We start from the raw sequence: 13368 nt of genomic DNA on the forward strand, positions 1-13368 counted from the left end.
TCCACATTTATGGCGATATCTCGAAAAGCCGCCCCCTATAGAACTAAGGCCCACTCCCTTTTAAAATACTCATTAACACTTTTCATTTGATATCCATATTGTACAAACGCATTCTAGTCACCCCTGGTCCACGTTTATGTTGATATCTCGAAAAGGCGTCCACGAATAGAACTAAGGCCCATTCCCTTTTAAAATACTTATTAACACCTTTCGTTTGATACCCATATTGTACAAAAGCATTCAAGAGTCAACCCTGGTCCACCTTTATACCGATATTCCGAAAAGGCGTCCACCTATAGAACTAAGGCCCACTCACTTTTAAAATACCCATTAACACTTTTCATTTGATACCCATATCGTACAAACAAATTCTAGAGTCACCCCTGGTCCACATTTATGGCGATATCCCGAAAAGGCGTCCTCCTATAGAAACTAGGCCCACTCCCTTTTAAAATACTCATTAACACTTTCATTTGATACCCATGTCGTACAAACAAATTCTAGAGTCAGCCCTGGTCCACCGTTATGGCGATATCCCTAAATGGCGTCCATCTATAGAACTATGACCCACTCCCTCTTAAAATACTCTTTAATACCTTCCATTTGATACACATGTCATACAAACACATTCCAGGGTTACTCTAGGTTCATTTTACTACGAGGTGATTGATTTTCGCTTATTTTGTCTCCATAGCTCTCAACTGAGTATGTAATGTTCGGTTACACCCCAACTTAGCCTTCCTTACTTGTTCGTATTTGGTATTGAATTATGGCATTTTTTTTTTTAATTTTTCGAAATTTTCGATATCGAAAAAGTGGGCGTGGTCGTAGTCGGATTTGGGCTGTTTTTAAACCAAGATAAAGTGAGTTCAGATAAGTACGTGAACTAAGTTTAGTAAAGATATATCGATTTCTTCCCAAGTTATCGTGTTAACGGCCGAGCGGAAGGACAGACGGTCGACTGTATAAAAACTTGGCGCGGCTTCAACCGATTTCGCCCATTTTCACAGAAAACAGTTATCGTCATAGAAGCTATGCCCGACAACGGATAGAAAGATTGCCATGAAATTTTTAGGATAACTTAATAGGAACCCGGAGAGTGTTTGTGAAGTTTTTTTTTCGGGAAGTGGACCAGGGACCGATTTATTATAAACTGTCGTATATATGGCTCGATTTGCCTGAAATTTGGTATGTAGGTAGCGTTATATCTAGAATAAAATGTCGGATAATGTTTCTTCCGGGAAGTGGACCATGATACATATTGGTGACTAGGGTCTCGAGAAATAGGACAAAAAGTGGACCCGGGCGCCCCTAGAATGTGTTTATACAATATGGATATCAAATGAAAACTGCTGATGAGTGCTTTAGTACAGGGTAGTTTTCATACCTATTGGTGACTAGGGTCCCGAGATATAGGCAAAACGTGGACCTGGCACCCCTAGAATGTGTTTATACAATATGGATATCAAATGAAAGCTGTTGATGAGTGCTTTAGTACAGCGTGGTTTTCATACCTATCAGTGACTAGGGTCTCGAGATATAGGCCAGAACGTGGACCCGGGCACCCCTAGAATGTGTTTATACAATATGGATATCAAATGAAAGCTGTTGATGAGTGCTTTAGTACAGGGTAGTTTTCATACCTATTGGTGACTAGGGTCTCGAGATATAGGCCAAAACGTGGACCCGGCACCCCTAGAATGTGTGTATTTTGGATATCAAATGAAAGCTGTTGCTGAGAGCTTTTAAGTAATTTTCATTGTGATATTCGATTTAGTCGCATCAACCTGGCAAAACTGATAAATATGCATGCGAAGCCGAAATAAAGACATGAATTAATAATACCTACATATGTACCTATTTACATACGTCCTATTCGATTTGCCTGAATTTGGTACATATATAAATGTGTCTATATTAGTATTTCCGATGCTTTTTTCCGGGAAGTAGACCAGAGGCGGACTGGGACTGGGATTAGGACTGGGACTGAGACTGAGACTCGGAGTGGGACTGGGACTGAGACTCGGAATGGGACTGGAACAAAATACATACCATCCTCTAGGACTGGCAATAAGATATGAAGAAGAATGAGAAAAATTTGAGAGAAGAGAGAAGGAGGAGACTGAGAAAGAGATAGAATGAGACCAAGATGGAGATAGATGAAGCGAAAAATACGGAGGGAGGAGTAAATATAAGGATTAGGAAAAAGTGTAGAGGGGCGAGGGAGAGTTAGACGGAAAATGCTTATTAAAATGTATGCAGATATACAAATTTAGGGCAGAACAACGTCTGCCGGGTCTGCTAGTTTACTTATATAAAGTAAAGATATTAAATTTTTTGTTAAAATTTGACTTAAAATTTTTTTTTTTAAAGTGGCCGTGTTCGTCATCCGATTTTGCTAATTTTTATTTAAAAAACATATAGTAATAGGAGTAACGTTCCTGCCAAATTTCATCATAATATCTTCAACGGCTGCCAAATTACAGCTCGTAAAACTTTAAAATTACCTTCTTTTAAAAGTTGGCGATGCCACGCCTATTGTCCAAAATTTTACTAGTTTTCTATTCTGCGTCATAAGATCAACCCATCTACCAAGTTTCATCGCTTTGACCGTCTTTGGTAATGAATTATGGCACTTTTTCGGTTTTTCGATATCGAAAAAGTGGGCGTGGTTATAGTTCGATTTCGTTCATTTTACATAGCGATCTGAGATGAGTGCCCAGGAACTTACATACCAAATTTCATTAAGATACCTCCAAATTTACTCAAGTTATCGTGTTTACGGACGGACGGACATGGTAATGGACGTAATGAATTTCCTTTTTCGCCCAGATCATTTTGATATATAGAAGTATATATCTATCTCGTTTTAGTAAAAGAATTCATTCAAGTTTTTTTAAACTACCAAAAAAAAAACACAAAAAATGTGTATCTAAATTTTGCTGATATTTCTTGCTCGCTACAAAGTTTTACCCGACTTTCATTCAGCAAGTTTTAGCAACCATTTACGGAATAGAACAAAACTAGTATTTATGTAAAAACGTTGAGGTTTTTAATTTACTTTATTTGAGGAATTAAAACTGATACTGATGATGTACGGAAATGAAATTTATTTAAAATAAGACAAAAAAATTGCGTTTTCTCCAACATATTCGCGTTTTTATTTGTAAAGATAGTAAGTAAACGAAGTTCCCATAATTGCTTTACATAATTGAATTTATTTTGGCTATTGGTAGGTGTTAAATTCGTGCTACAAACGTACATATGTATGTACGAGGAGTATGTCCGTTGCAGCTTTTACAATTTATAGGCAACTATGAAAATAAGAAGCAATACATTTACTCTTTCGAACACATTTCCTCTGCTGCAGTCATATAAAATCGTTCTCCCAATACTATTGTATTATAATACTCTTAATCATATTGCAGTTCGCTGGTTTTTATACCCAGCTGTACTTGTACACAGGGTATTATAACTTTGATTGGATAACGGTTGGTAAAGGTATAAAGGAATCGAGATAGATATAGACTTCCATATATCAAAATCATCAGTATCAAAAAAAAACTTTGATCGAGCCATGTCCGTCCCTCCGTCCGTCTGTCCATTAACACGATAACATGAGTAAATATTGAGATATCTTCACCAAATTTGGTACATTAGCTTATCTGAATAGATTGGTATTGAAAATGAGCGAAATCCGATTAAAACCACGCCCACTCATAAATAACATTTTGGAAAAAACAAAAAACCTGATTATTTAGTAAATAATACACCTAGAATGTTGAAATTTGACGTGTGGACTGATATTGAGACTCTTGATAAAATTAAAATGGGCGTGGCACCACCCACTTGTGATAAAATCAATTTTAGAAATATTATTAATCATAAATCAAAAATCGTTAAACCTATCGTAACAAAATTCGGCAGAGAGGTTGCCTTTACTATAAGAAATGCTTTGAAGAAAAATTAACGAAATAAAATAAGCTTTATCTTTACAAAAAAGAGCTTTATATCAATGGTATTTCATTTCCCAAGTGGATTTTTAAACATAAATAGGAAAAACTTCAAATTTAAAAAAATGGGCGCGGCACCGACCCTTTTATGACTAAGCAAATTTCTATGCCATACCAAAGCCATAACTCGAAGAAAAATTAGTTTAGAATAGAACCGTATGTATATGTATTAGACTTGGACTATTTATTAACCGATATCGCGCCATCGATTTGTCGATAGGATTTGGGCTCAGGAAAAAAGTTCCACTACGCATACCCCAAATAATAATTTTCGAGCCTGCAAAATTTAATTTTTTTTACTTTTTTCGGCTTTGATCTGTTAGTAATTTTTTCTATTGAAATTTGATACTCTTATAATTATATGTACTTTTATTATTATAAATATCTCAATAAATAATGCACAATCGGAAGCTGAGTGGAAACAATACAGGAATGCTAATTCAATTTTTTTTTGTAAATTCAATTTTTTATGACAACGTATCAGTCGGTCAAATTATCCATTGTGGACAAAGCGACGGTTCCAAAATGTTGAGCACCTCACTGAAACAAGATTGGCTAAGACCCACTTCATGGTCCTTTCCAACGCCTTTTCCCTATGCGGAAAAACGAAGACATGTACTCAACTTTACAATTGGTGGAACTCCAAATTCTTGCTTCAATGGTGACAAGGAGTTGTTAAGAATATCAAGCACATATTAGAATGCCGGCTTGTTTAGCCTGTAATATTGGCGAAAGCTAATTGAAAAAAAATTAACTTGTTATTCAAACGTGCTGACAGTGAATCACTTAGCTCCAAAGGGTTAGAACTGTCCCTTAATTGTCTCCGAATCGCTTTCACATTTATATTCCAATCGCGCTCAATCAATACCAACCTAAGTGTAATACTAAACATTCTTTTATAAATTGTTTATTTCTATTTTTGTTGTATTTTAAGGAAATATATGCTAGGTTACAAAATTTACACAATTGTAAGCAAATTATTTGTTCACTGCTAATTCACAATAGAGCATCAGCTGTATCGAAGTGAACTTTTGTTCGCCCGAAATTGCCGATAGGCGGAAAAAGTTCACCCGAATAAAAGAAGTGAAACGCGAACACTTGCGTGAACTTCGCGATAATGGTGATTCTTAATGCTATGCAGATGTTCGGAAATAATACTTCCACCTGTCATGAAATTTGTTCAGAAGTTGAAATGGTGGCAGCGAATCACATCCCAAATCTGCTAAGTGGACAGCTTTGAGATGAATGATTTCATCTATTATATCCGTAGAAATATCGATACCATAAATCGTGCAGAATGCGCTGCCTTTTCTCTGAACTCTTCTTCCGTCAGATCCTGACACTTCCACAAAAAACTAAATTTAATCGATATGTCATTTACGGCTCCGGAACGTCTTGTCATGTTTCCAATCAAGCAGTCCAAAAGAACGTAAAAAACTTGCTGTCTGAATTGAGTTTCGGAATCACACTCAGGTGATTCGCCAGGTAATTCATCGAACTGGCGCTTTCTTATCTTCCTTCTTTTCTCTGCGAAGGTATTCACAACTCCTGTACTCCCTGCCAGAACCTTACATTCTTGAAGTATGATCGACCACTGACGCCTGAACTTCTTCAACTCATCAATCAGGCTATGTATATTTTCAGTTTCCACGTCCAGTGTGACATTTCTAGCTTGCAGTACCAGATTTCGATGGTTGATTACCGTCAACACTTTGAGCCAAATTGAGGCTAAGAGGATACACTCAAATTTCCCCATATATGCTTCAATACCTTTCGAATCCGTTACTGTTTCTGTACTCAATTCAATATTTGGGGAATGTGAGTTGCAAAATGTTTCACACTATCCACACGAGCAGACCATAGTGTTTGTGACATGCTGTGCAAGGAGCAATTAGTTTTTTCCTTGAGAATTTCCCATCTCTGAGGGCTTGCGCTAAAGATATTATACAATTTCTGCATAATACCGAAAAATGTGATGACTTCTGCACAACATTCAGCAGCATGCACTGCACATAAATTTAAACTATGACAAGCACAAAGTACAAATATTGCGAGGGAGTTATCTCTCAGGATATGACTCTGCGCTCCTTTGTAATGACCGCTCATATTACTGCCATTATCATACCCTTGCCCACGGCAGTCATCCAGGGGAGTATTGTGCTTTTTTAGAGTGCTGCGAATCAGCTCAGCGATAGCTTCTCCTGTTTTTGCGTTACTATCGACAAACTCTAAGAAGCGTTCATGGATTTTCCATTTTCCGGAGTCCCTGTCTAATAAAACATAACGCAATATAAAAACAGTCGCTCAATATGCGCCGAATAGGCGGTTGCATCCACTATTACTGTATAATTCTTGACGGACTTTCTCTCGCCTTCTATCTTTCTAATTACTTGACTTGCACAGATTTCTATGAACTCGTTTTGTATTCCATCAGACAAATAATGTGCTTGGAGACGATTCTTTTTCGTTTGAGATTCCCTCACCTTCTCCAAATGTTCATGCTGATCTGATCCAAAATACCAAGAAAGTTTCCATTTCGGAAATCATCAATGAATTATCCCCTCTAAATGCCAATCCTTTTTCTCCAAGAAAAAGAGCAAGAATTCTGCGAAGTATCTCTCTCCAGCGAGCTGCTTAATTTTTAAGGGTTTCCGCTAAGAGAAAATCCACTGAACTTGCATTTCGAATTCTCATTTCATATTGGTGCCACTCTATATAGCAAGTTTTATGATTTTAACTATTTTCATGTTCAGGAATTTTGTCGTGTAACCTCTTCCAACCTTTTTCTTTAGAATAACCTGAAGATTTTGTCAAAGTTGATCGGGTATTTTCGGAAATTTTGCTGAAAAGCCGGCATGGAAAACAAAAAACGCTTCTTTTGTTGCACTCCAAAGGAGCCAAGCACGCTTTAATTTTTCTCCGTTTTTTTTAGAGTAGTATGGAGTATGATTTGAAGGAAATGGCGACCACTTAAGTCATTGGGAAGTCGAAATAAAATGTGATTCTAAGTTAGTTGAAGCATTTTTGACAGATAGCGCTTATAAAATTGTGTCAAAAACGTTAATCTAACTTAAAATCACATTTTATTTCGACTATGACTATGCCTCATAGTATTTGATCGGATGCTTATGATTTTAGTTAAGTGATTTTCAATTTTAAAACAATTTTTTGTAGCAACAAAATATGTATGTATCTATGAAATCCTAGTTAGAGTACTGTCAATACTGCTTTGCCTTGCCGGTCGACCAAAAACCTTCCGGGCCCAGGAAAATTGCCCTAGCTGCCCCCCCCCCCCCCCCACCCTCCCCCTCCTCTCCCTGGCCCTGAAAGTATTTAATTTATACATGAATACCGCTTTTATAAAAATAAAACAAAATTTATGAAACTTTTTGGTACCATTAAGAATATTCGGAACACCTTCGTTTGATACTACCGAATATATCAAATAAGTATATACATAACATTCCAAAAATAAACCGATTCCACAAATTCTTAAATGGAGATGAATGTTCCGAATATACGGAATGAATGAGTTAACATGCTCAATGAGTACATTATTTACTAATGACATTTTTACGTGAATCGATTTACACGTCGAGTTTTTGACGTTGAACGATGAATTTTGAATTGGTATAGGTTTCGTATGTAGGTTTACGGAAGTGCACGATTCCTTGGAGTGCGGAGTTTCCATAAAATTACCTAAGTTCAGATACACTAATAGATCGTGACAGAGTTACCAAATTCATCATAAAATTAAAAAAAAAATAGTCCTAAGCAATTATGCAATTCAGTACTTATCGGGTATTTGTAAACTGATCGCTTCCTATTTCTACTACTAATATTTTTCGAAAAATCGCAAAGAAACAACACAGTTAACGGATGTCAATTCGATTTGTGAGCAAAACGGCTGCAATTGTCAAAATGTTTGTCAGCCGAGCACCGAGTGAACCACTACACTAAGTTTCACAAAAATTCTTGATGTTCGAAAAATTGTTTTCCCATTTATTACAATATATTCTTCATAGACATTTTATGCTGATTACGAATTATCGACAGTGAGAAAATCATGGTAAACAAATATCGTTCTCATCAATGTATAAGAAGCGATTGCTAAGAAACTGAAGGTGATTTAACCTTTTGTTTTGTCCAGAATAAAATGTCAACCTATTGACAATCATTTCAGATAATTCCGTTATTCCACCTGGACCTGGAATTTCTTAAATGTCTAAGTCGTATTGATAACATGTGAATTACTGGATATTATTATCAATCGCTGCCGAACACATGTAGTACACTTGTGAGCATAAATATAGCAGTAAAAATGATTTGCAAATTTTTTTAGTCATTCAAAAATATTGAAAAATTCAAAAAATTGTGAGAAATCTTTATGGAAACTTCCAAATTTTGAATTTTTGAGCATAGCAAAACTTAAGTAGCAATCCTCGTAAGCGATATTATGTACATACCTCCTAAACAATTTTTAATCATATATATTATTTCTATTTGCTGTTTTTATGTACGGGTCCTTTTTTCGCTCTTATTTGGAATCCAAATCTATAAATAAACTTTTGGTTGTAAAGATGGAGATTCGGGCTATTAGCGAGCTTTGGTTGTAGTTTTTTGTTTAGCTATATTTTATTAAAATAATTTGTTAAAATAAACGATTGTGAGCACACAAAGAAATCTATTTGTACTATGGCACTATTGTGAATATTTGCACAGCATTACGCTAGATGGCAGCGCAAGCGGTAAGTTTTAATTGATTTGCGGCAGTTGCTATTATACGCTAGATGGCAGCGCAAGCTGTAAGTTAATAGAACAGCTGATTTCTGTTAGTATTTGATAAGAGACTTTTATTGGTTGCCAAGATGCGCACGGGGCAAGCTCGTTAAGTATTAATGCTATTTGTTTTGTTAGTATTTTATCTTCTTTAATTAGATTTTCGTAATGCTTTTGAAATTTTCTTGCTCTTTATCATTGTGTTTTTCTTCACATCCTTCCATACACTCTACTTTTGTTGTAATTATTTATTTTTATTACTTTTTTTGCTTTGCTTATCGATCATCCAGACATTGCACAGATTTTAGGCTTAAATTTAATTTTTAATTATTTTTTTATGTTTTTAATATTTATTCACGTTTGTTATTTTATTTCATATATATGTAGAATGTTTATCTTAATGATTTCTTCTAATATCTTTTTTTGTTATGTGTATTTTTAAGTTCATTTATGCACTGCGACATAATTTCAGAATGTCAAATGTTGCTGCTGTTGTTGTTGCGTTGTTTCTTTCTATTTACTATCGTTCGATCAATGGCAAACGGCAATTTCCATTCTGCTACCCAGAAGTAAAGTTTCGGCGCTTTTCCGTTTTATTACTCCTTTTATTAGTTTACTTGTTGTTGTTTGCATAAGAAGTCATGCATTTCATACTCGGTATTTCATGCTGGCTGTGCCATGGTTTTCTTTTACCTTTGTTTACATAGTTTGTTGTTGTTTTTTCAATATTTATTAACGTTTTGTTATATTTTGGAAGGCATCTTAATCTAAGTGAACTGCAATGATGTGACATTAAATGTCCTGCAAAATAAACGAAAATTAGGAATTAAAAATTATTATTATTATTTAACATACAAATTCATAAAAAAATTAAATTAGTTTATAGTTTATATGAAAATGATTCTTTAGAAACCATTTTTTGTTTTAGCGAATTTTTTTATTCACGCAGAAAATTTCCTCCAATTCTTTTTTCCTATGGAGAACAAAATTGCCAAATGAAATTTTGTTGCGCTTTTATATAACACTGTGCAACAGCCGGCTGAGTATTGGACCAAACTCAATTTTTTGTAGAGAATGAGGCTTAAGTATGCAAAGTACTAACTCCGTTTTTCGAAGTTAGCCTCCAAAAAATAGTTATCGGCTTTCGAAGTTCGAAATTCTAAATTTCGAAATTTTATTTTTTTGTTACCGCGTTCAACAAATTAAAAAAGTAAAAATGTCATTGTGGTCCGCTTTTTCTTTTATTTAAATGGCTGAATTATTTTTTTTGACAAAGTACAGTACGAGCAATTCCAGTGGAGAGTATGTGTAGACATGAAAGTAGTAGGCACTATCATGGAACTATCTGAATTTTCACCTCGTATAACAGCTGTTATACTAAATTTCTCAAAAAATTCATTCAGCCCTTCAAATAAGGGAAAAGAGCGGACCACGACCACATTTTTACTTTTTAATTTGCTGAACGCGCTAACAAAAAAAAAATAAAATTTCAAACTTCGAAAGCTGATATCTATTTTTTGGGGGCTAACTTCGAAAAACGTAGATAGTAATTTGTCTACTTAAGACTAAATCTCTACAAAAAAGTGTGTTTGGTCCAATACCCAGAAAAAAAACTTGATTTTGTAGCATAGTGTAATTAATGAGTTTAATTATTTTGGCGAAATTGAGAAATAAAATATAAACAATGCACAGTATTGCATTTCATATTGTATTGGACAAAGTGAGTAATGAATTGGTGCCACAGCAACATCAATAAAGAAGCATAAGAAGAAAGCTGCGCGATAATACAAATCCACTGGAGTTGACTCAGCAGAGCATTTTTCTGCCAGCCGTGCTAAGTTCAACTCTTCTTAAAATGGCAGCCAAATCTTCTTTCAATCACATTCATAATACCCAAGGATTTTTTATTCAGAATAAGAGTTGGAGATGGAAAAAACTCGGCTAGTGAGATTATGTGCACATACATACAATATTTCTGATATTACCGGTATTGTGGTCTTTGAATTCAATCTTTGTACTGAAGATGTGTGCAAAAAATTAAAATTTGCGTTTTTTAACAAATTTTAATTTTAAATTACATCTGTTTACAATAGTAAAACGTGCGATATGCGTATTAGGGTGGGTCGATTTGTGTGGACGAAAGTTAACCGATGTCGCGCAATCGATTTTTCGATAGGATTTGGGCTCAGGAAAAAAAATTCCACTACGTATACCCATAAAAAAATAATTTTCGAGCCTGTGAAATTTAATTTTTTTTACTTTTTCGGCTTTGATTTTTAAGGTTTTTTTCAAGACCTACTAAAAAAATGTTCATATGTATACCCTGTCCGACCCAAAAATGTTATACATGAAAATACATGATAATTTTACAATCAAATGAACATTTTTTTAGTAGGTAATGAAAAAAACTTAAAAATCAAAGTCGAAAAAAAGTTAAAAATTGAAATTTCGCAGGCTCGAAAATTATTATTTTTTGGGTATGCGTAGTGGAACTTTTTTCCCAGTCTAATGCATATGTTTAAAAATATCTAACTAAATCCGCCAAAAGAAAGTGATATATAAATTTAATTTTTTTCTCATTCATTATAGTAAGTATAAAGCAATGTACATATATGAATTTGTTCAGCTCACCTGCACTCCATTTGAGTGCTGCAACCTAGAAATTTCTTCTTCCTTGGATAATAAAATGTTTTGCCATTTTTCATGTTCTTGGCGAGCGTGCTCCTCAAGAGCTGTCAATGTATTGCTCTGCAAAGAAGTGATAACAAATTATATGAAAATATTTTTATATGCTTCATTTATAGTTCTGTTATAGTTAACTAATTATTAAAAACATTATAAGAGCTTTCAAGCACCGATCATAAAACAATTATTTTTATTTCTTCTTTATTAAATTTTTCTCAAAATTTTTCTTTTATTATTTTCCCTTCTTTTTCTTTTATTGACTTTTATGGACATCTCAAAAAAATTCTGATATCATTTTATCACAAAAAAAAATTTTTTTTGAAGTAGATATTTGTAAGTACCTGACATGGTTCAATTATATCGAGCCCTGTGCGTAAAAAATACGTAAGAGCCATGTTTTTCGATGTTTAGGTTTTTACAGAAATCGATACTTTATCAACAAATATATCATTTCTCAAAGCTTCACAGCTGTGACATGTGCTGTTATAAATTTAGAGCAAAAGCAATTTTGGCGTAAGTGCATGTGCTTTCTTTGTGTTTTGAAATAAATGAGGACAAGCGATTAAACACCAATATATTTGCTCTTAGTACATGTAACGTTACTTTATTATAAGCTTTTATTGAAATTCGTAAACTTTTGGACAATGGGCGTGGCACCGCCCACTTTTAAAAGAAGGTAAGTTAGAAGTTTTGCAAGCTGTAATATGGCAGTCGTTTAAGATATCATCATGAAATTTGGCAGGAACGTTACTCTTATTACTATATGTATGCTTAATAAAAATTAGCAAAATCGAAGAACGACCACGCCCACTTTTAAAAAAAAATTTTTTTTAAAACAAATTTTAAAAGAAAAATGTATATCTTTACAGTATATAAGTAAATTATGTCAACATTCAACTCCAGTAATGATATGGTGGAACAAAATACAAAAATAAAAGAAAATTTGAAAATGGGTGTGGCTCCGCCCTTTTTCATTTAATTTGTCTAGGATACTTTTAATAATAAGTCGAACAAAATTTACCAAGCCTTGTGAAATTTGGTAGAGGCTTAGATTCTAGGACGATAACTGTGAAAAAGGGCGAAATCGGTTGAAGCTACGCCCAGTTTTTATACACAGTCGACCGTCTGTCCTTCCGCTCGGCCGTTAACACGATAACTTGAGCAAAAATCGATGTATCTTTACTAAACTCAGTTCACAAACTTATTTGAACTGACTTTGTATTGGTGTAAAAAATGGCCGAAATCCGACTATGACCACGCCCACTTTTTCGATATCGAAAATTATGAAAAATGAAAAAAATGCCATAATTATATACCAAATACGAAAAAAGGGATGAACATGGTAATTGGATTGGTCTATTGACGCAAAATATAACTTTAGAAAAAAACTTTGTAAAATGGGTGTGATACCTACCATATTAAGTAGAAGAAAACGAAAAAGTTCTGCAGGGCGAAATCAAAAGCCCTTGGAATCTTGGCAGGAATACTGTTTGTGGTATCGAATATATAAATAAATTAGCGGTACCCGACAGATGATGTTCTGGGTCACCCTGGTCCACATTTTGGTCGATATCTCGAAAACGCCTTCACATATACAACTACTACCACTCCCTTTTAAAACCCTCATTAATACCTTTAATTTGATACCCATATCGTACAAATACATTATAGAGTCACCCCTGGTCCACTTTTATGGCGATATCTCGAAAAGGCGTCCACCTATAGAACTGAGGCCCACTCCCTTTTAAAATACTCATTATCACCTTTCGTTTGATACCCATATCGTACAAACAAATTCTGGAGTCAGCCCTGGTCCACCTTTATGGCGATATCCCTAAATGGCGGCCATCTAGAGAACTATGGCCCACTCCCTCTTAAAATACTTTTTAAT

General features: G+C 34.6%; 1 protein-coding gene across 3 annotated transcripts in view; it reads right to left on the bottom strand.

Moving 5' to 3' along the window:
- Positions 1-8618: 8618 nt before the first annotated feature.
- The window catches only part of alt (aluminum tubes), a 66874-nt gene continuing 62124 nt past the window's right edge, over positions 8619-13368 (bottom strand). For all 3 annotated transcript variants that reach the window (XM_067783737.1, XM_067783721.1, XM_067783730.1), the window contains 2 exons: positions 11424-11540; positions 8619-9593 (listed from right to left, as the gene is read on the bottom strand). In XM_067783737.1, the coding sequence (XP_067639838.1) occupies positions 9585-9593; positions 11424-11540 (126 nt within the window). In that variant the 3' untranslated portion in view covers positions 8619-9584. The remainder of the gene's footprint in view (positions 9594-11423; positions 11541-13368) is intronic.

Source organism: Eurosta solidaginis, chromosome 1 (genome assembly GCF_040869045.1).
Source record: "Eurosta solidaginis isolate ZX-2024a chromosome 1, ASM4086904v1, whole genome shotgun sequence".
Classification (NCBI taxonomy): Eukaryota; Metazoa; Arthropoda; class Insecta; order Diptera; family Tephritidae; genus Eurosta; species Eurosta solidaginis.